Here is a 23,356-nt window from a genome sequence, read left to right on the forward strand (position 1 = left end):
TGCTAATCAACCAAATGAGCAAGAGACCAGTTAAATAGCAATGTAGTCTGAGAAAGTCAGCTCAATGATCATCAATCATAACTCAAAGGTTTCTGGCTTGTTTTGAGAAGGGTTATGGTTGATATTCTTTGACTGATTGAAGAAAGCATTGATAAGGACTTGATACAATCTGAGAATTATAGACTAATACCATAATACTGCCATCCATCTAAATCAATATGATTGATGAAAGTCCCTTTTTGTTGATTGTCGATTCCAAGTTCTAGTGAAAAACAGTTGTTGATCATGTTTCATGTTTGACAGAGTTGAAAAAAACACATCTAGGGCACAGAAAGTGTGCCGCTCATGTAAAAGCGAGACTCTTTATACAAATACTGCAGTAGTGAACAATTGTTATGTTGTTTCAGTTGTTCCTGTTTTAGTGAATTGATGGAAAATAAACTGAGGATCACTGGAAGCTTCACTGACAGATGTGTTATTATGTTTGTTATATAACTGATATAACTCCCAATATCTGAACCAAGCAAACAGACTGATTCAATAATTCCATGACACTATATTCAGAATATGAATATGTGCTTGTCTAGGACATTAAAGTGATGTCTAGTGGTTCCACTCAAGCTGTAACAACTAAATAAGCCCACTACTAATGACTAATTATGAACTACTAAGCACAAATCACCATAATGGTGACTTCAAATGAAACATTTTCAATAAAACATCAACATGTAAACCTCTGCAATACCCAAATTAGACCTTTTTTTAGACATATGAAAGAAAAAAAAGTCAATCTTAGTAATTAGGGAAGCTGGTAATGCTGTTTTGTGAAGTTGTTAACCCTATGAAGTCGATAACGAGGATACTGGCGTTTGTGGCATCTTCTCCTGATAAACCCGAAAAGAACTTAAATTACACTTTTAGTTTTGATCGTACAGATAAGACCATATACATTGCTAATTGGATCTGTAAATGGTCTACTTTTATTTATTATGTATTTTTTACATTGTATCATAACAAAACTTGTAAACCATTGTAGCCATTTACAAAATAAAGAAAAACAAACAGGGTGCACCCTTTTGTCTGTACCCTCAGTAAAATAATCAACAAAAGAGACATGAGAGATATATATATAGAAAGCTTCTTGACATGTCTTCTTGTTTAATTTTAATAAAAACACATTTTTGTCAAAAACAAAGGATTCCGTGAGAAGAGTTTCTCCTATGACAACAACATGATGTCCAGTCTTTCACGGCCTCACTTCTATATATCTAATGCACTACAAGTTGTTCATGAATATAGCCATTTTTGTTTATAACTAGAATATTGTGAGTAATATTGTATAGGCCTACATACCAAAGTATGCTCATGTTTAATGAATATAACCAGCTTCTGTTCATGAGGATATCTGCTCTGATGTATGTCATTGTGTTTGGCATGGTTCTTTGAGGTAGAAATGTATCACAATAAGCTGTAAATAATCAACTGCATAATAGCCGGGCTAGAAATGTCTGTTACTTTGTACCATTTATCAGTGACTATACAATAATAAATGAATAATGGGAAGTTTATTTTGTAAACAGCATGTTTTTTTTTTTTTCTTTAGATGGAAGATACATTGCAGGTAAGAGCCTTATGTAAAGCGAGCCAGTAATGGGGCTAAGTAGCCCTCTCAAGAGAACTGAAGTACTGACAAAGTGAGACATACACTTGTATGCGACTCTTTTATGTCCTTCAAGGCAAGTAAATAATACACACAGTGAATACTAAGTATGTGGATGTCTATTTATGTATTTAACATGATACAATAATTAGTCCAAAGCTTTTGAACAGCAATGATTATCATGTTTCTTTGCAGGAATTGAACTTCCTGCTCACCAAGCCAGAAGTTTATTTGATCCTAAATACATAAAGTTGGGTTAAGGTAAAGCAGTAATACTGTGAAAGATAATTCCGTTTTCAAATAACTGCTCTATTTGAACATAATTTAAAATTTAAGTTATTCCTGTGATCAAAGCTACATTTTTCCATCAAGTACTCCAGTCCCACTCCAAGTAAAAACAATATATACCATACCATTCCTTAGACTTAGTTTCCATATATATAGCCAAACTAAACTTTTGTACTTTTACCCTTGATGATTATATACAATAATCACCGTTACAAACGATGCTGTTCTCTTCAATTCATTTATCATCAAAAAAAAAAAAAAAAAACCTGAAAAAAATTATTCCTCAGCTCTTCAGCATTAATACCAAGGACATAATAATATTAAGAAGACAGAAATCTATGAATTACCATATGAAAGTGAAAAAAAGTAAAATGACATTTCTTACAAAACGCAAATCAGGGGAATATTAGAACAGATTTTCTTGGGGTTGATAGTGTGACTGGTAGTAATGATACAAAATCAGCCAGCTGTAAGTTTAGGATTGTTCCTAATAAACTGTTTTAACTGTACTGCAAGTGAATCTCAAGTTATTTTGTGGGATAATTATCGGTATAATTAAACACACCTGGCAAAGGCAAAATATAAGCATTTATTTTGTCCTCACATTCTTTCTTGTAAATTCTCCCTTTTCAAGTCAAGCACACTACCTGAAAGGCACATTACTCACAGCCTATTATGCTGGGTACTTAATTCAAGCTACCTAATATTGATGGTCAATCACACCTACCAGCATATGCCCTTTCTAAATAACAGTATGTCTTAGAAAAATTCTGACCACCATCCTCAAGCTTCCTGTGAGGTTAGTGAACAAAGATGATTTTCTGAATTACTTTGAAGCAAAATTTAGCCATAAGCCCAGGTTTGACTGCCTTTTAAATAAACAGCCCTGTATGTTTTGAGACTCAATTTAAAAGACTAAAATAAGTTTTTACTTTAACTATTTGATAAACAAGTGAGCCAAATAATATGATGCTATTTAGAAGGTACACAGTAAGGCCTAGTTCAATTTAAATTAGAGCAGTGTTTTAATTTTGGGAGCATGTAGCAAGAGTTTATAAGCAACCGAAAAAAACACAAAAGTCAGGGCATGTCAAAACTTTTCCAGGCCCCCAAAACACCCTTAGACCTCAGAGGGTTAATTATCACATTAACTGCACTCTTGATTGGTCTTGGTTTTGGAAGTCTGGTCTTGACTACACAATTTTTTTTATAAATGAGGCCCCAGGTCTCATCTTACAGGATGCTGAATGCAAATAAGATGAACGAAAATAAGCTCTATGAAACCACATGCGATAAGATTATATGATAAAAGTTTCTGTTTATGTTGTGCTGGTAAGAGAAAAAAAAAATGAATACTGAAAAATAGAGTAAAAAAAATGTAAACATGTAGGCCGCTAATATGATAGCAACATCGTCATAAAGTATTAGTACAGAAATCATCTTTCTGCAATACTAAAAAAGCTCTTTTTTACAAGAGCTTTAGACTAGGTATTGAGACACATTTAGACCCCAACACTCAACAATGGTAACCATCAACAAAATATTCAGATAAACAGATCATAACATGAAGAATCATAAAATGGAAGCCAGCTAAAAAGTTTTAAACAGAAACAACATAGTGGGCAATTGATTTGATTCTGAGATGGAATAGGGAAATTAGGGCACAGCCATGATTATACACAATGAAGATAGATACCTGTATTATTTGATCTGTAGTTCATCTTGGGATTTCCTTTCTGCAAGGGGTATGGGCCATTAAAAACATAAAGAGTCCAACCAAAGTACTCAACCTAAACATTTAATCACTTGCACAAATAGTAATTTTAAAGTAGGAAGCATTTAGCATTTAAATCAAAATGAATTTCAGAAATTAGGGAGCATTTGCTTTAAACAAAACAAAGTCACAAACAAAACAAACAAACAAACAAACAAAATACAATGTTTCTGGCTCCCTGGTCTCAATTATTTGCAAATGCAGAACAACGGGAATGTTTAGGGGTTCTTATGCAAAGTCACTCTGTGAATAAGCAGTTAGGAGGTCTGACTGTAGAGCTCAGGATCAGATCAGGTCTATCAGTGGGATAGAGAGGGCCAGGCAGAGTGGTAGGGCTTCTCTGCAGACTTCAGTTATCTACCCAAAGAATATAGTTTGTCTTTCTAGTTCCCTTTCTAGGTTACACCCTGAATGATGCATGATATCTGTGGCCCTGACTTGGACTTAAGATTACACCAGGCGAACTACAAGCAGTAGATGGAGATGAATAGCACTGGGTGGCTGTGCTTGCTTCTCCTGAGTGGGAAGCCCCAAATCCTCCTATGGTTTATCAGATTTCTGGGAACCAGCTATACATTACTACTCCAAAGTTTGGGGTGAATAAGACACTCTCTTTGGACCCAAAAGAAAAGGAAGAAAGAAGCTAATACTTCTATCGCATCAAGTGATGCATTACAACGGACTAATTGAATGCTTGGTCTTTGTAAATCTCTATTCAGTAAAGAGTCCTGAACAAACATAGGTATCAAGTGGTCTCCCTAAAATATGTAAGAAGCAAATATTTTTTGACATTGATATTAAATTCAGATTTTTTTTTTCGAGTAGCAAACAAGCTTTATTAGAATGATTTTCAAAGGATCAAGTGACATGGACGATAGGAGGAATGATCCTGAAAATTCAGGCTTTGGATCAGAAGATAAATGAGCATTTTTTAAAGGTACTAGATAATATCAAATAGTTTTAAATAAAGAGTTCTATTATTCCGCAAATTTTTTCATGTTGTTTACTGTTTTTTTTTTTTTTTTAGAATTAAAGGCAGCTATAGAAAGCCAGATAAGATTTTCAATTACCAGGCCAACAAATCTTAATTATTCCAAATCTCTTTACTAGTAGTGTTGTATACCCACTTGTTATTTTTGAAGGAATGTAAATATTAATCGGGAATGGCCTTGCTTAAGTTTCTTAAAACGTTTGTAATTTCTACGCAAGTAAATACGGCATAGCTGTGCAGAGTGAAGCAGTTGTGCACAGGGGCGTGAGCTTTAAGCATTTTAAATGGGGTGGCCAGCCTTGGGGTAACTGCCTAAAAGAGGGGTGGGCTGGGAAGAGTTTATCAGTGCGGCACGGTGGATGTTAAAATAGCACTGTATATACATTTACTAAAATACCAGAGTTGGCATGCTGTTTTTAGTGGGAAGTATAATTTCCTTTTTTCAAGCTTGGTAGTCCAGTGATCTATTTAAAAATGGGGAATTTTTTGTTTTTTTCAGTTTTGTTAGTATTTTGCAAAGTTTTCTTGAAATGATATCTGCATATTTCTGTGGGCTTACTCTCGAAGTAGCAGTGATTGACACAATGAAGGACCAAAGCAATAGACGGAGTAGCAGCTGCATGTGAAATGGGAAGGTAGATTAGAAGCACCCTCACTAACTTAGAAGTACCCAGTGATTATTTCTGGAACCCCTGGTTATACAGCTGGTAAAATTATATTGGCAAAAATATATAAAATAAAGTACAAATTAAATAATGAAGAAATGGCATAAGGGTGGAATTAAATATGGTTAAGTTAAGAAGGAATAGACTAAGTAAGTAGGCTTTTGTTTTCATTAATGAGGAAGCTTTAGGCTAATTGAAAAATAGCTTTAGCCATTCCTTTGGGAGGTAAGAATCCTCCTGAGATGACATTTTGAGGGGGTGAGCATCTAGTAGAATAATAAGTGAAGTATAATGAAGCTTTAGAGGAAGGAATGGAAGGATTAGAGCAAAGCAGATAGATGGATTACGGAAGGATATGTAATTTTTGAGATTTGCACACCATGGAAGTTCATGGGGCCTGGAAGGAAGAGGAAGGAAGTGGCCTGAAGGGGAAGGCAGGGTGATTCACAGGAGGGAAGCTAATGGCTAAATAAAAGTTGATGCCTCTCGATAGGGGGGGAAGGGGGGGGGGGGGAATAGAAAAGGGGGCAAAAAGTTAGCAAATAGCAGAAGGAGAAAGTATAGTAGGGCAGCTTTTACAATCCAGGATCCGCCCTGCCAGGTTTATTTAAATAAAGGTAAAACCATGGCTAATCGTAGGGTTTGTGGCATTGGGGAAGATGGTAGGGCCAAATTCAGACGTAACGGTGCCAAATTGGCCACACACGATATTTATGCTGCTGTTGTTAAATAGTGGTGGGGGGAAAGCATAGCATGGAAATAGATGTTTTATTGGGAAGGAAGGGTGGGGAAGATTTGTACTAGAAAGGGGGGCCTGGCTCACCTGAGTTTTGCATAACCAAGCCTGGAAGTGAGCGATAGCCATATAATTTGGCATTGATTGTTGGGGAGTATCATCCATAACTAGTGAAAGCCACATTACGTTCTCTAAAATTCTAGTATTTTTAAACATAATGAGGGGGAGAGGGCTCTTCAGTAATAAATAATGAATAAAAGTAGTAGCTAAGATGATTTCGAAGTGCCAGTTTTCTTTTGAAGTCCCCCAGAATCTGGTTTTAAATTTTATTTAGTATTACGTGCGAGTAGTAATATAATTTTAAATTGTATCTACCAAAGAGCTGCAAAAAAAAAAAAAATCTGCATTTCCGGGAATATTAACCCCCTCCCCAACCGGCGCCCCCTGGTACTGCAGGTGTGGTTCTGTTCTACGTACCTACTAGTCAGTGAGGCCAGATGGCAACGAAGTCCGGTCATGTCAAAAATGAAGCACAGGTACTTAGTAGCCTGAGAGGGATGATGGGTTCAACATTATAATTACACTTACAAAGTTCTTCGAACAGAAAGGTACATGTTTTATTCACAAAAGCTTCCGTTGGTTCAAAGGGGATAGTTCACTTATACTTAAATTAGTCAGTAAGACTCCCACCTCATGTCGTTCCAACCCGTGACGAATTTTTACTATATTTTAGATTAGGTCCGAGAGCTTTCTGTCCCTCCATTGAGAATGTATGTCGGTATACTGTCCACGGTCCAAAGGAATAAAACATCTGCAAGTATCCATAAAGTGACATCAGATGGTCGTACAATTTTTTGAAGCATCGAAATACATTTTGGTCGCAAAAATATCAAAAACTACACCTTTATCTTCAGCATTGACTTCTCTCCCGTGTCTGTTTATGAGCCGCGTTCACCGCAGCAACATCTGGTTCGCGCACGAATCACCTCGATGTAACGGTCTTCTTGCAACCAGTTCACCAACGCACTGGATCGTTTGAAACGGTTCCGCAGTCAACATAAGCATTAATCCACAATTACTTAAAACTGTACTTTTTTAACATGGCTTGACACTCCCTCTGAAGTTCAAAATAAACCAATATCCGGAGTACTTCATTTACTCAAACAGTACACTGACCTGAACCGAGCCAGATAACGAATACGAAACATTGACTCGTTCTCGAGTCAATAAACGTTTTCTTGTCGGACGCGTCCGATTCGAGTAAGTCGAGAGCTTGATGATACTGCGCATGCGTGATTCAGGAATGACACAGCACACAGCGCGTCTGAAACCTGAACTGGTTCTTTTGGTGATTGATTCTGAACTGATTTCCTGTGCTAATTGTTATGGAGCGCAGGTAAAAACCAAGGCTTGAATCAAGGTGCAATCATCGCCAATGAAGTCATTAACGCTTCGAGCGCAAAAGAACTTGGTGAAGGCCGTTTTCGGCAACCGGTTGTATACAGAATTGATATCCAACCTGTCGACGAAAAAAAGAAAAGAAAACCGGTTTTGCTGGAGAAGAAACAGAACTTCCCATCACTAACAGGTGATACCGAAAGAACAAGACCCGATGGCAACCGGTTCTTGACTCGAGAACGAGTCAATGTTTCGTTCGTTATCTGGCTCGTCATCAGTTCAGTCATGTACTGTTGAGTAATATAGTTACTCCTGGATATTGATTTTAATGTGAAACTCAGAGGGAGTGTCCAGCCATGTTAAAAAAGTTTAACAGCTTTAAGTCATTGTGGAATTAATGCTTATTGTTGACAGCGAACCGTTTCAAACGATTCAGTTTCGATTTTGGTGAACTGGTTCAAGAAGATCCGGTTACATCGAGTTGATTCGTTCGCGGAACAGCGGATGTGCTGTGAACGCGCTCACTAACAGACCCGGTACGAGGAGTCCATGCTGAATAAGTCGGAGTTTTTTGATACTTTTTGTGACCAAAATGGTATTTTCGATGCTTCAAAAAATTCTAACGGACCCTCTGATGGTTCACATGGACTACTTTTGACAGATGTTTTTTATTACCTTTCGGGACCGTGACAGTATCCTACAACAGTCTCAATGGAGGGACAGAAAGCGCTCGGCGAAATCTAACATTCTTACACGTGTTCCGAAGATGAACGTAGGGCTCACGGGTTTGGAACGACATGAGGGTGAGTCCCTTAATTACATAATTTTGATTTTTGGGTGACTATACCCTTTAATGTTAGACAACGCATAGCCCAACCACGACCTGATCATAATATAATTGTATAATATGATACGATACAATATGATAATAAATAATTTAAACATTTGCACTGCAAATTTACATTTGTCACAATAATGAACTTACTAACAGCCATGGTAGGTCCAAAGCCACAGGAAATAGGGATGTTAGAGTGCTGCAGCACCCCCTTTGACAGCTGTTTGACTGCACTAGGAATTTAAGATGACACGGTTATGATTTTTTTTCTACATGTTTAACTTTTCAGTTTTCAAATTTAGTTTTTGTTCATAAAGATTATTTCAATTTTGTATGTTGTCAAATGTGGCTCTCGTGACTTTTTTGATCAGAGTTGCTTTTGGGCTATTGCATGAGACGCCTTTTTTCCAGTGCCTGATTCCGCTGCCTGTTGTATCCATCTAAATTTGATAATACTCAACACCATTTTGTTCGAGCGCTGCATGCAAAAGCTACTGAAATCTCAATTTACCTGTTGCTGTAGAATATATATATAATATATAGTATGAGTATAAAGTGTAACCCCAAAACATGAGGAGCACAAGGGGCTACATTAATGAGAAGTATTATTTTTTAAGGTGTAGGTGCTCTAACATTATAACAACTTGTTTCTCACAATGATGACGTTCAGTTCAGCTCAGTCCCATTGGGGCAGAGGAGCAGTACTTTCCTCAGTCATCCAGTACCACATGGAAAAAGGGCAGACTCCACTGTCAGACCTGTTTCAAAGAACTGACGCCCATCACCAACAGAACTGTCCACCTTCATTGTCCAGAACCGTCTCTTTGGACTACTGGGTTGGACTCCGCAAGAGTTACAACTGCTCCTTCCCATGGGCCGCTGGGCCTAATGGGATCCTGTTACATATCAGAATTGGTACCCTGGTCCTCCTGTTTCCAAATAAAGAAAATAAACTGATTCCATATGTTCCTCACCTACACAAAGTCCACTGAGCAACCCTAAGAACTACCACAACAAGGGTCAACCATCAACCCCAACATCAACCCAACATCAACGCCCAACATCTAACCCCAACATCTACCCCAACATCAACCCCATCTAACCGCCAACAACTACCACCCCAACTCTCGCCCAGGACATCATTCACCCATCTACCCCAACATCTACCCCAACATCAATCCCCATCTAAACCCAACATCAACCCCATTTGACCCCATCATTTACCCCAACATCTACCCCAACATCTTACCCCAACATCAACCCCATCTACCCCAACCATCAACCCCACATCCTACCCCAACATCTAACCCCAAATCAACCCCAAAAAAAAGCCTCCCCCACCTCCCCTACCCCAACATCAACCCCAGTTTACCCCATCATTATACCCCCAACTCTTACCCCAACATCAACCCCAACATCTACCCCAACAATCACCCCAACATCTACCCCAACATCAACCTGGACTCTTCCCCAACATCAACCCCATTTACCCCATCATTTACCCCAACATCTACCCGCAACATCAACCCCAACATCTACCCCAACATCAACCTCCATTTACCAAATAAATTTACCGCCAACATCTAAAACCAACATCAACCCCAACATCTACCCCCAACATGCCACAACCCCATTTGACCCAGCAGTTATGCTCCAACTCTACCCCAACATCAACCCGCAACATCAACCCCAACATCTACCCCAACATCAACCCCCATTTGACCCATCATTTACCTTACCCAACATCTAACACACACCACCATCACCCCAACATCTCACCCCAACCATCTACCCCAACATCCAACCCCATTAACCCCATCATTTACCCAACATCTACCCCAGCGACCTCAACCTACAAACCTCCACAGTCACTTCTTATCTGCTTCAGTAACCTCAACATCTTCCAAACAAACAAAGAAAACGATACATGCCCCCATAAACTGTCCAAAATGCTTTTTTTTTGCTTAAATATGACATGTGGATGATGCTTGAAAAGTGCCGTGGATATGGTGTAAGAGAACACCGGGGCTGTTACGTCCAAAGTACTACACATAGCAAGCACCACCCCTAAAGTCACAACATATAAGCAACACACCCCTAAGGTCCCAACATTTAGCCACCACCTTTAATGCCGCAACAAATGGCACCACAACCAAGAGCACCACCACCAAAACCTGCGTCTGTGAACCCAAGCCAGGACATCCCTGAACCTACAATCATCATCTGAGGATGCTTTGTGTGGTCCTGCTCAGCTTCGGCATGTGGATAGACAGTAAGACCTGCAACAGAGCTATACCTTACATCGGGTTATGAAGGTATAAGGGCTTTGTTTTGAGGCACAGCATCGTAATTGTTTAGAGTCATATTGTTGGTACTCTGACAATCTTAAAAAGAAAGGTTCTAAAAGGAGGTTCAATTTTCACACAGCAATGTCCAAAAACAAAACTATGGTTGTGGGGCTGTGGGCCATAAGTTAATGTTGCTGTAATGTCTTCAATTTTCATTTTAAAAATAATTTTATAAATGATTATTTAAAATTAATAAATAAATAAGAATGTATGTTTTTTGTGAAACTTTTAATTCTTATATTATTATTATTATTATTATTATTATTATTATTTATTAATTTTTTTTTTTTTTACATTTTAATTAGAAATATACAACAAATTATAATATAAAACAAATAGTGTTATACAACTAATAAATCAGAAAGTGATGATATGTTTCATTTGCATTTTTTTTTTCTTGTGATAAAAAAATATCAGTGAAAACGGAAACATTTTGAAAGTGTTAAGAACATTTTAAAAATCCAAACCTTTGGTGACAGTTTCCCATGGACACGTAAAGGCTTCTTCGTCTGAACCATTAACACCAAAAAGACCCTTTAGTTTTGAGTGAGTAGAAAAAGCTTCCTGTATGGAACTTACACAGAGTTTCTTCAGGCGTTCATGTAATAACCTTTTAGGAGGTACCACTTATGGCAGATTTGGGGGGGGGTGAGTTTATTTAATTAATTTACTGTTTAATTAATTTTTAATTTTATTGGGTAACACTTTTAAAATAAGGTTGTATTAGTGTACCATTAGTTAATGCATTTAAGTTAACATGAAACTAACCATTCTACACACCTCTGTTCAGCATTAATTATCTTTGGTTAACGTTAACTCACCATATATTAAGGCATCTGTTCACATTAACATTGCAATTAGTTAACACTTAGTTAATGCATTAGTTTAACATGAACTAACCACGAACGACATCCTATGTTCAGCATATAGTTAATGCTTTGTTAACATTAACGTCGCACATAATAATTAATGGTCTATTCACGTTTAACAGCACAGTTAGCTTTAACATTAGTTTGATGCATTAGTTAACATTGACCTAACCATGAACATACAGACCGAATTGTTCAGCATTAGTTAATCTTTGTTAGCATTAACTCCACACATATATTCTGCATCTATGCACATCTTTAACTTCACATTAACAGTGCAATTAGTTAACATTAGTTGATGCATTAGTTAACATGAACTAATGTCTGTAAATATCCTTAATGTTTTTAAGTTAATTACTGTTACATATTTACATTAGTGTTACAGTAGGCAGTTGCAACACTAAGGGTGAATATTTCTTAACTCACCATCTTACCCATTAGTGTAATGGTCTCAAGTTAATTGCCTTAGTGTAACATTAAGCTAACAACTGAACTATCGCATCTGTTCAGCATGTAATTAATCTTTTTGTTCCATGTTTAACGGTTATATCATATACTAATATATTAGTTAATACCTTAAGTTTCACATGTACTAACAATCAACCTCCACTTCCACTCTTCAGGATTACTTTAATGTTTTTGGTTAAATGTTTAACTTACAACATTTACTAATGCATCTCTTCACTTTAACAGATTAACTAGTTAATTGATGTGGTTAATGCATTAGTCACAATGAACTAAAAATTAACAACACAGGTTCAACGTTATTTTTATCTTATCTCATGTTAACTTATTCATATGCTTCTCTTCACATTAAACAACTTACTTAGTTAACGATGCGTTAATGCATTAGTAACCATGAACTAACAATGAACCTATGGCCTGTATCAAGCTTTAGTTTAATAGTCTTTATTTAATTTAGACTACATTACAGTTAAACACAATTTTCATTTAGCAGCTAACCACACAATGGATCAACAATGATTTTGGCTATTGGTAAAACATTGGACAACATCTAAACATCGGTAACATCGATAAAACTATTTGATAAACATCTCACAATAAAATCCAGACAAAAAAATTTATTAATTATTAAATAAAAAAACTGGTAATGCTCTCATGTTTTTAAGACTGTTTATTAACATGACTTACCATTAATAAAGCATTTACTAAGGGGAGTTTGTGAACCGTTAAGGTGTAAAGTGTGCACTAGTCCAGCATTAACTAATGTTTAACTAACGTTTAACTAACATATGTAGAGCACTGTTTATTAACATGACTTACCGTTAACTTTAGCATTCTACTAAGGGAATTTTGTGAACCTTATCTGTAGAAGTGTGCACCTAGAGCAACATTAACTAACTTTAAACTAACATTTGTAGACTGTTTATAACCTGACTTAACATTACCATTAACTATTACTAACAAAGCAGTCATTATTGTGACCTTAAATGAGTGAAAGCCATTCATATCATCTCTTACATTTTCAGAAACTTTATTGCATATTATTACATAACATGGGAATACATTATTATACATTTATATTATATAATCAATGCATTAAATAAAGAAACAAACTTAGAGAAGAAGAATGTGTTTTTCCTAACGTTAACTGGAAGTGAGCAACCATGGTCAGGCTGGACAAACAGTTGGTAATCACCTTTGCGTTTTAAAGCTGCTATTTACGATGAATGTCACTGAAGAGTCTTTCAAGAGGACCATTTCTATCCCGCTTTGAAGTCATAAAGTCAGTTAATCCACTCCATCAGACGATGTTTTTGTAGGTCCAGTCTGTCCTGTTCCCACGGGCGATTTCCCCGCGAGCGATTTTAACCGCCAAACCCCGAGAAGAGAACAAACATGGGCGCGCTCAGTAGATCGTCATTTCTTCTTGCAAGTCGTCGCCATTTGTTTACCCTAAAGTCACCTTTGTCTGCGCGAGATTTCCCTCATTTACAGTCCCTCATTTGTGATTTTGATTTTGAATGGAATCTGTTAAGTGTGTGGTGGGGTGCTGTCACCATAGACTGTAAAAAAAAAAAAAAAAAAAAAAACACGCTGTGACACTATAGGAACAAAACTGTTAAATTTTTTGAATAGTGGTATGCCTTAATCATGTTAATAAACAGTCTACAAATGGTTAGTAACACATCAGTTAATGTTGGACTACTGTAAACTTTACAATAAGTTTCACAAATTAATCCCCTAAATAATGCTTTGTAGTAATAATTCACATTAATAAACAGTCTAAAAACATGAGAAGCATTATCAGTGATGTTTAGAGATGGTTTCCAAGTTTACCAATAGCCCAAATCAGTGTCAAATGGGGAGTTAGTATTGTTTTATCCCATTGTGTGTTAGCTGCTAAATAAATGTATGTGTACATACTGTATTATAATCAAATAAAGCTTATTAAATAAAGCTATCAACAAGCTAGTTCATTGTTAGTTCATGTTAACTAATACATGAACTAATGCATTAGTATACAAATAATTAAACATGAGCAAAGATTAAGTAATGCTGAAAAGATGCGTTGTTCATTGTTAATGTTAACTAATGCATTAACTAACGTTAACTAATACAACCTTACTGTAAAGTGTTACCAAAATAACAATACTTATATTCATGTCTTAATTCTCTTATTCAAAACATTCTTAAATTTAGGGATGCACTGATCTTGATTTTTCATGTCTGATTTAATGTACTTTTTTAATGGTACAGATTAATTAATTAATTACTTTTTATTTTATTATTTATTTCTCCATAACAGGCCAAACTCTGTAGCCATTTAAAATTACAGTCAACCACTGAATTTCAATTTATGATCCAAACAAAGATGCTGCACACATGGTGCACACAGCACGAACAGTTTCTGATTTAAATTAGATTACATACATAAAACACACCTGCATCTTAGCATCAAGAACTTAAGATCATTATTCCACTACAAAAACCTTTTGTGAAATGAATGGAAATGCTACAGGTTCTTTATTGGCTTTGATGGTTCAATGAAAAAATCTTTAACATCCATGGAAACTTTTTAATCCACAAAAGGTTCTTTATAGTGAAAAAGTTTCTTTAGTTTAATAAAACACTCCTCCCTCTTATAAAATTGGTTTGTTTAGGAACTGTTTACTGAAAGTTTCTTTAGGAACCGCAAATGGTTCTTTATGGGGAAACTTTTGTTTTAAATTATTAAAATGTTCTAAAAAAAAGTTTTTTTTTTTTTTTTTTTTTTTTTTTTTTTTTTTTTTAAGAACTTCTTCACTGAATGGTTATTTATGGAACCCAAAATGAAACCTCCTTTTTAAACCTTTATTTTGAAGACGGTAAATAACTTTTTTGCTGATATACATCATTGCATCTATCTGTCCGTAGAGCGCTTTTTTGGCCAGATAAACATTTCCGATGTGAACACAAGTGCAGGCAATCTGAGCTGGTCTGAGGGACCCGGTGCTGAGAACATCAGTCACTACAGAGTGGAGGTTACTGGGGACAAAAACCAGACATTTAACCGGACTGAACTGTTTGAATACATAACGAATCTGACAGCAGGAACTCTGTACAAAGTTCAGGTGTTTCCTGTGAAATGTGGCAGGGACCTCAATCCACAGAATATCTCCTTCTACACCCGTAAGTAGACTCGGACTTGACTTCATTGTGTGCAACATGGTTTTAACATGGTTTCAACACGACTAATGAGCAAAATGACCCATGCTTTCCTTTTTTAGATCCCTCTGATGTGCAAAATCTGATTGTGGTGAGTGTGACAAATGTTAGCGCCAACCTCAATTGGAGTAGACCAGATGGAAACCATGACTTCTACTCAGTAACTTTCATAAATTCATCGAAAACTAAAGAAAAAAAGTGTGATAATGAAGAGTGCACTATTACGGATCTTATTCCAGGAACCGAGTATGTATTCACAGTTAAAGCTGTAGTGAATAAGACGACTGAAGGTGTGCCGAGCAACGTTTCTGATTACACCAGTAAGTGCAGAAAGTTTCATGCTTAAACTTTTATTTTTTGGTTATTTCCAGTTTAATTTTTTTGTTTTGTTCTTTGCCATTTTTTTTTTTTTTTTATCAGGATAGGATAGTATATATTGACAGGAAACAAGGTGGGGGGGGGGGGGGTACCTACATAAGAACATAAGTTAAGTTTACCAATTTAACTTGTGTACAAAAATAAAATATTGCATAAACAATTGCGAATAAAGCACCATCTCCATCCCATATGTTCAAGAAAGTGTTATTTTTGCATTTATTATAGTTGTATTAATATCTTGAATAAACTTTTATTTTTAGATTTTTTTATTTTTTTGTCATTTATAATTACAGTTTAGTAATTTTGCTATGTGCCATTCCCATTTTATTAGATTTCTTTTTTAAATTATTTATTTATTTTATTTCAGTTTCATGTAGTTTTAGTTTTTTACTTATTTCCAGTTAATAATTTTAATTTTTTGTGTAAGTTTTTCAATTAATTTTAATATTTTATTTTAGCATTTTTTTTAATTAACAGAAATGTTTTTAATAGTTTTCTGTTTTCAATTTTCATTAATGATAATAGCCTAACCCTAGTTGAAGAGAATAAAATTGGCACAAAACAGATGTATCAGGAATAGCATTAGGGGAAGCCACTTTTTCATGCATCATAAATATCTTGTGGCTCTGAGAGTGTGCAGATGTCATATTTATACCAAATAATTTTGATGACAACCAACATCTGAGATGCTATGTGATTTGATTGGTCCGCTGGTTAGTCCAGTTATCCAATCACATCCTCCGTTGCACATCAAGGGATTTATTCAGTAAATGTGTTTTCATTGTAGCATGTGCGCATGTCGTCTTGTCAGATAAAATTCATTTTTTTAGAAGAATTTATACACAACTTAGCGCTTCCTTCCAACATGTGATAAACTCAGATTCATATAGGCTTAAACAGGTGGATGGAAAAAAAAGCTATTCTCAAAGTAACAAGCATTCCCATGAATACAAGTCAAATTTAAAAAAAAAAAAAATAGACTAACTGCTTTTTTTGGTATTTACTTTTCAGTACCTTCAACTGTCAGAAACCTAAGATCAGCAGACAATGACAGCACAGTCATAATGGCCTTTTGGGATCCTCCTACTGGTAATTATTCAGGTTACCGCTATTGTCTTGAAGAAGTCAATAACAGCCGCAAGTGTACTTACTGCAACATCACATCAGACAGCAGCATTACAGCAGACAACGACATTACAAACTCAGGCAACAGCGATACAGCAAAATTCAGTAATACAGACTGTAAAACAGTGGATGAAACAGAAACATTTATCAAACAGATTAATAGATCAGACGGCAGCATGTTTTGTGTGTGTGTGGCAGCGCTAACAAAGAACAACACTCTGTCAGGAGAAATGGTTGGAATCCCAGCATACACACGTGAGTCTCATGTTCAGTTATTACATTCTTTCCCTAATTAAAGGCATTTCATATATCATGCATGTACAGTAAATTCTAATTGAACATTTCCATCACTAAGCTGTAAGCTTAGCACATTAGATAAAGCTGAATGTGAGTTGACAGTCAAACAATTTTGGAAGATTTTTTCAATAATGGAATAAAAAATTAGTAGCATTTCCTAAGTTCTGACAAACTCATGCTCTCTCTCCTCCTCTCCTCCTCTCCTCTCCTCTCCTCTCCTCTCCTCTCCTCTCCTCTCCTCTCCTCTCCTCTCGCCTCCTCTTCTCTCTCTCTCTCTCTCTCTCTCTAACATTAAAGTAGGTGTTTACTTTTGTCATTTTGCATTATTGACACACTATTTTCCTATTTAATACTGTAAAACTGCTTTGACACAATCTGTATTGTTAAAAGCGCTATATAAATAAAGGTGACTTGACTTGACTCCTCTCCATACAGGCCCAAAATTAGTGGACCTCACTTTAGTACCTTTCCTTAAAGAAATGCAAGCCACCTGGGAAATAAATGGGAATTATGAAAAATTTGAAGTGACAATTACAAGTGCTGATGCAAAGGATATACAGTCATATAATACTACAAACAAGGATTACACTTTCAATAATCTGAAGGCAGGAGTGTTTTACACTGTTTCAGTTGTCACTCTTAATGGTAAACTGAGAAGTGTTCCTGCTAATAAGTCAGATTACACCCGTGAGTAATCATTACAATGCGATCACTATTTTTCGATCATATTTCCAGAAGCTTTAATCACTGTCTTCATCAGCTTTTCAAGTTCAGCTGTATAACATCTCACAAATCAATTCACAGGGCCTGCTAAACCTACCTGGGTAAAGGCCACCGCTATCAAAAAAAACATACAGCTAAGCTGGGGTGCTCCAGACGAGTCAAAGGGTGTATTGATTCAATATATAGTGAAATATAACACTTCTTTCTGGAATGAATTGAATCAAACAAATACAACTGAGACAAATATCACCATTCCTTATTTAAGACCAGGAACAAAATATACGTTCAATGTCATGGTCTTGGCTGGAAATCTGAGTGATCCAGCCACTACTCATGCAAACACAGGTAAAGAGACTACATTTTGTTTGTTTATGAAGCAAACATTTGGCTTTGTTTACTTCTATTGCGCTTCATGATTATGCTGTTCATTCTAACATGTTATTAGAATGAGTATTTTGAGTAATTTTTCTGTGTTAAAAATTGTCTTTGTTTATTTCCAGAGCCTGAGAAGAGGACACTGGTCCTCATGATGTTGTGTTCCTCTGAAACCGCACTTCATTGTGACAAACCTGAAACTCGGAATGAACTGTTTGAAACGGTGAAGAAATATTCAAAGACTACATCAAGCTTGTTGCAACTTTACAGTAACAGAATTATTATGCAATGAATGCACACGAGAAATAAAGATGATGATTAAAAAAACACAATGACCAACATTTAGATTTCATAAATTGTTAAAGTTATTGCATTTGCACTGTTATACTGATTACAAAAACTTGCATTAAAATGTAACTATATATATATGTGTGTGTGTGTGTGTGTGTGTGTGTGTTTGTGTGTGTGTGTGTGTGTGTGTGTGTGTGTGTGTGTTTTATTTAAACCTTTTATCTTGAATGCTAAAGAAAAAAAAAAAAAAAAAATAAACAAATAAACATTCTACAACAGCTTTGTGCAAATAGCTGGAAAAGTTAACTGAAATAAACACAAATTTTCTTTCTGTCTTTCAGCTGAAAAAAAAATTTGATGATAAATTTCAAGACTTGGTCCACTGGAAGCTTAAAGCAAAAACTAGGTTTGTAAAAAGAGCTGGATTTTTTTACAAATTACTATGATTTATATTAACCTCTGACTCTCATTTCACAGCAAAGACATCCTTTGAATCTCTATGATGTGGCCTACAATCAAGAAAGAATCACATACTGAAATTTTTGTGTGATTTCATGCCTGGTGAATTCTGAATTTATTTTTTTACATTTCCATGAATGCAACTTACAAAAGAGGAACAAAAGCAATGTGTCAGAGAGCCAACAATATATGTTATATACAATTTTATTAGATTAGATTAGGAAACAAGGGAGAGAAGAGGAAACATTTAGAGAAGAAATATACGTTTTTGGTAAACTCTGCTTTACGGGAACCAAATGTCCTCACAGGGATAGCAAAACCTGATATTTTTGACCTTTGCTTGTTTGTTTTTTATTTTCTGTGTGAGTTATGGGGCGAGGGTATAGAATATACAGTATAAAAATCATTATGTCTTTGGAAAGTGCATTGGTTTAAGAGGTTGTTAAGTGCTTGTTTTTAGCTTCTTGGAGGGTTTTATTTCGATTCTCAATCGTTTTTGGATCTGTATGGCGATTTTTTCTTCTTACAAATTGCATATTGACATTTACTATAGATTGAGTGGTGTGATGATATTTGCTATAGTTGTGGGAGCTATAATTCATCTTCAAAACTGTAACATGAATACCTTTTTTTAAGACCTTTGCTATAGCTTCATGTGAATTCCAGTTTTAATGTTCATGATGGATTACTGCTGATTATTTTTGGGACTGTTTTCATTATAATTAAAGATATTACACATGGGTTTGTTTGCATTATTTCACTACTTTATACAAGTTCTCAGTATAATTACTTTCTTTCCAACTTGTGATGTTCATTTACATCTACAACCATAAGTCCTCAATATTTCTGTCTTGTTTTCCAAATATGTAAACACTCTTAAATCAAGATACATTTACTTGAACAATTATAATATATATATATGTTTATATATATATATATATATATTATATATATATATATATATATATATATACTGTATGTATATATACACACACACACACACACACAGAAATAAGTATTCAACACACCAACATTTTTTAAACAGCTACAATGCAGCAATTTGCATGAAATTTTACCTGACATTGGCATTGGCAATACACTGCCTACATCAACAAGTGTATTGAGGATGCAACAGTCACAAAAACCATCACTGTCCAGGCCAACCAGAAGCCGTGGATGACAGGGGAAGTCTACAGACTCCTGGAGACGCGGAACGCTGCCTTCAGAGCTGGAGATGAGGTGGGCCTGAGAACAGCCAGGGCCAACCTATCCCGCTGCATCAGAGAGGCTAAGAGACAGTACTCCAGGAGGATAACCCATCGTTTCAGCAACAGCAGAAACACTCGGAGCCTGTGGCAGGGGATACAGACCATTACGAACTACAAGCCCCCACAGCGGACCTGTGACAGCAACATCTCTCTGCTGAACAAGCTGAACACCTTCTTCGCTCGATTTGAGGAACAAAACAGCACCACTGCACAGAATACTCCACCTCCTCCCGGTGACCAGGTGATGATGCAGACCCCGGACAGCGTGAGGAGATCCTTCAGCAGGATCAATGCACGCAAAGCTCTGGGTCCTGACAACATTCCTGGGCATGTACTGAGAGACTGTGCAGCAGAACTCACTGATGTCTTCACAGACATTTTCAACATATCACTTAGTCAGGCTGTTGTTCCCACATGCTTCAAAGCTACCACCATCATTCCAGTCCCGAAGAAGCCATCTCCATCCTGCTTCAACGACCGTCCTGTTGCACTTACTCCCATCCTCATGAAGTGCTTTGAACGGCTAATCATGCACCACATCAAGTCTGCCCTCCCCCCTCCCTGGACCCATTTGTCCAGTTTGCATATCGGTGCCAACCACCATGATGCCATCTCAACTACCCTCCAGCACTCACACATCTCGAGAAAAAAAAGACTCATACGTCAGAATGCCATCAGCTTCAGACTAACGTCTGTTGCACTTACTCCCACATCCTCATGAATGCACGAACAACATGGCTGCTCAAGTCCTCAGGCCCTCCCCCCATCCACTCAGACCCCATTCCCATGCCTGCTTCAGGTTTGCATTACTCGAAGTGCTTTGAACGGCTAATCATGCCCACATCAAGTCTGCCCTCCCCCTCCCTGGACCCATTCCAGTTTGCATATCGGTCCAACCGGTCGACCGATGATGCCATCTCAACTACCCTCCACTCAGCACTCACACATCTAGAGAAAAAAGACTCATACGTCAGAATGCGGTTTGTAGACTTCAGTTCAGCATTCAACACAATCATCCCTCAACAGCTCATTCACAAACTGATCAAGCTGGGGCTCAACACTTCGCTGTGCAACTGGCTGTTGGACTTTCTGACTGGAAGACATCAGGCAGTACGTGTCGGCAGCAACACATCCAGCACCATCACACTGAACACTGGGGCCCCCCAAGGATGTGTGCTGAGCCCCCTCCTCTTCACTCTGCTGACCCACGACTGCACACCGTCACACAACTCCAACCTCTTCATTAAGTTTGTGGATGACATGACTGTGGTGGGTCTCATTAGCAACAGAGATGAGACAAACTACAGGAGCGAGGTGAGCCGCCTGGCTGGATGGTGCAGTGACAACAATCTCTCTCTGAACATGGAGAAGACGAAGGAGATTGTTGTTGACTTCAGGAGAGCGCACACTCAGCATGTTCCTCTGACCATCAACGGTGCGACTGTGGAGAGAGTGAGCAGCACCAAGTTCCTGGGTTTGCACATCACAGAGGACCTCTCCTGGACTGACAACACTGCAGCACTGGCCAAGAAATCACAGCAGCGTCTCTACTTCCTCCGCAAACTGAGGAGAGCCAGAGCCCCACCCCCCAATCATGTACACCTTCTACAGAGGCACCATCGAGAGCATCCTGACCAGCTGCATCACTGTGTGGTATGGCGCCTGCAACGCGTCCTGCCGGAAGACTCTGCAATGCATAGTGAGAGCAGCTGAAAAGATCATTGGTGTCTCTCTCCCCTCCCTCCAGGACATTTATGGAACCCGTCTCACTCGCAAAGCCCTCTGCATTGCAGGTGATCACACCCACCCGTCACACAGCTTCTTCAGTCTGCTGCCATCAGGGAGGAGACTGCGGAGTCTCCAGGCCAGGACCAGCAGACTGAAGAACAGCTTCATCCATCAGGCTGTCAGGAAGCTGAACTCGCTCCCGAACTTGCCCCCCCGTCCCTCTTCCGCCCCATGCTACGTATACTGTGTTTAGGCTAACTGAGACTTGTTATAGCACTTATATATCATTGCTCTTTTGTTGTTTTTGATTGCTTCCATTGTCCTCATTTGTAAGTCGCTTTGGATAAAAGCGTCTGCTAAATGACTAAATGTAAATGTAAATGTAAATGTATAAGTTATATCTTATATTTTATATTTGATCTAGATTTTTAGGCTCTACTGTTAGTGTTATCTGTATGCACCGGGGGTCTGAGAGTAATGCAATTTCGATTCTCTGTATGTATGTACTGTACATGTGGAAGAATTGACAATAAAGCAGACTTGACTTGACTACTTGACTACATATCTGAAAACATAAAAAATATATTTATATTTTTAAATATATATCCAAAAGTATTTAAAAAAAAAAAATATTGGTTGAATATGTATATTATTTTAAAATATATATTTGGGAAAAAACAAAACAAAAAAAAAACAACATAATTCCCATAATTTTAAGAGAACTATTGAATGCTCATTTTCAGCTCATTGCTGAAAAAAGCAGAATATGACCATCACGGATCTCTTGCTCTAATAGAACACTCCCACCGTGTGCTCTACTGCATTAATGCATCGATACAAGTGGCACAATCCACATACAACATAATGTGATTGTGAAAGTGATGTGACGTGTAGCCAAGTGCATGCACATAACTATAGACTGAGCAAGTAATACGTCTCATAGCCCTACTAATTCACCCATCAAAATCTCACTCCAGCCAGGAAAGTGAATTTGTCAGCCCTGGTTTATTCAAAGAATCAGACCTCCTTCCAGACTTTCTGAACGGCGTCATGCCAGATAATGTGAACAAAAACACACATTTCTCTTATCCTACATGTACAAACATAGAGTAGTGCGAGCATGAATGCTCAAACACAGCCTTCACAGGTCAACTGCTCGTAATAAACACTGAACTGAGTTAAGGACCGTTCAGATATAGAAAAGAAGAGGCTGCTAATAGCCTACAGTACATTGTCTATGACTGATAAATAGGCGTCCATCACTTCAAAACATATTTAAGAGTCCATGCGTTCACGATATACATATAGTGCAATAAATATATGCAAAAACCTCTAAGAACATTAAAAGTCCAGTTTTCTTCTTGTGATTAGAACATTATTTAAAGATTACTAAAAAATAAATTAATTAATTCTTAGAACTTTCAAGTACAAAAAAACTCATGAGAACATTCTGAGAACATTCTAAGAATGTTTTCTCTG

At 37.0% G+C, this 23,356-nt stretch overlaps 2 protein-coding genes and 1 pseudogene across 3 annotated transcripts in view; 2 read left to right on the forward strand and 1 right to left on the reverse strand.

The window, feature by feature from the left end:
* LOC122135428 (receptor-type tyrosine-protein phosphatase eta-like) overlaps positions 1-19,247 on the forward strand; it is a 151,351-nt gene extending 132,104 nt beyond the window's left edge. Inside the window, exons 2-8 of one of the 2 annotated variants that reach the window (XM_042714832.1) lie at positions 14,943-15,197; positions 15,296-15,553; positions 16,623-16,991; positions 17,469-18,101; positions 18,257-18,354; positions 18,764-18,828; positions 18,900-19,247. In XM_042714832.1, coding sequence (XP_042570766.1) covers positions 14,943-15,197; positions 15,296-15,553; positions 16,623-16,991; positions 17,469-17,728 — 1,142 coding nt within the window. In that variant the 3' untranslated portion in view covers positions 17,729-18,101; positions 18,257-18,354; positions 18,764-18,828; positions 18,900-19,247. Of the gene's footprint in view, positions 1-14,942; positions 15,198-15,295; positions 15,554-16,622; positions 16,992-17,468; positions 18,102-18,256; positions 18,360-18,763; positions 18,829-18,899 lie in introns of those variants that run through there. The other variant, XM_042714833.1, reaches the window with a different exon arrangement.
* The window catches only part of LOC109059609 (receptor-type tyrosine-protein phosphatase eta-like), a 188,846-nt gene that overhangs the window by 137,529 nt on the left and 27,961 nt on the right, over positions 1-23,356 (forward strand). The gene's annotated exons all lie outside the window — the stretch shown is intronic.
* The window catches only part of LOC109057198, a 318,686-nt pseudogene that overhangs the window by 82,052 nt on the left and 213,278 nt on the right, over positions 1-23,356 (reverse strand).

The sequence above is a fragment of the Cyprinus carpio genome, chromosome A24, assembly GCF_018340385.1.
Source record: "Cyprinus carpio isolate SPL01 chromosome A24, ASM1834038v1, whole genome shotgun sequence".
Classification (NCBI taxonomy): domain Eukaryota; kingdom Metazoa; phylum Chordata; class Actinopteri; order Cypriniformes; family Cyprinidae; genus Cyprinus; species Cyprinus carpio.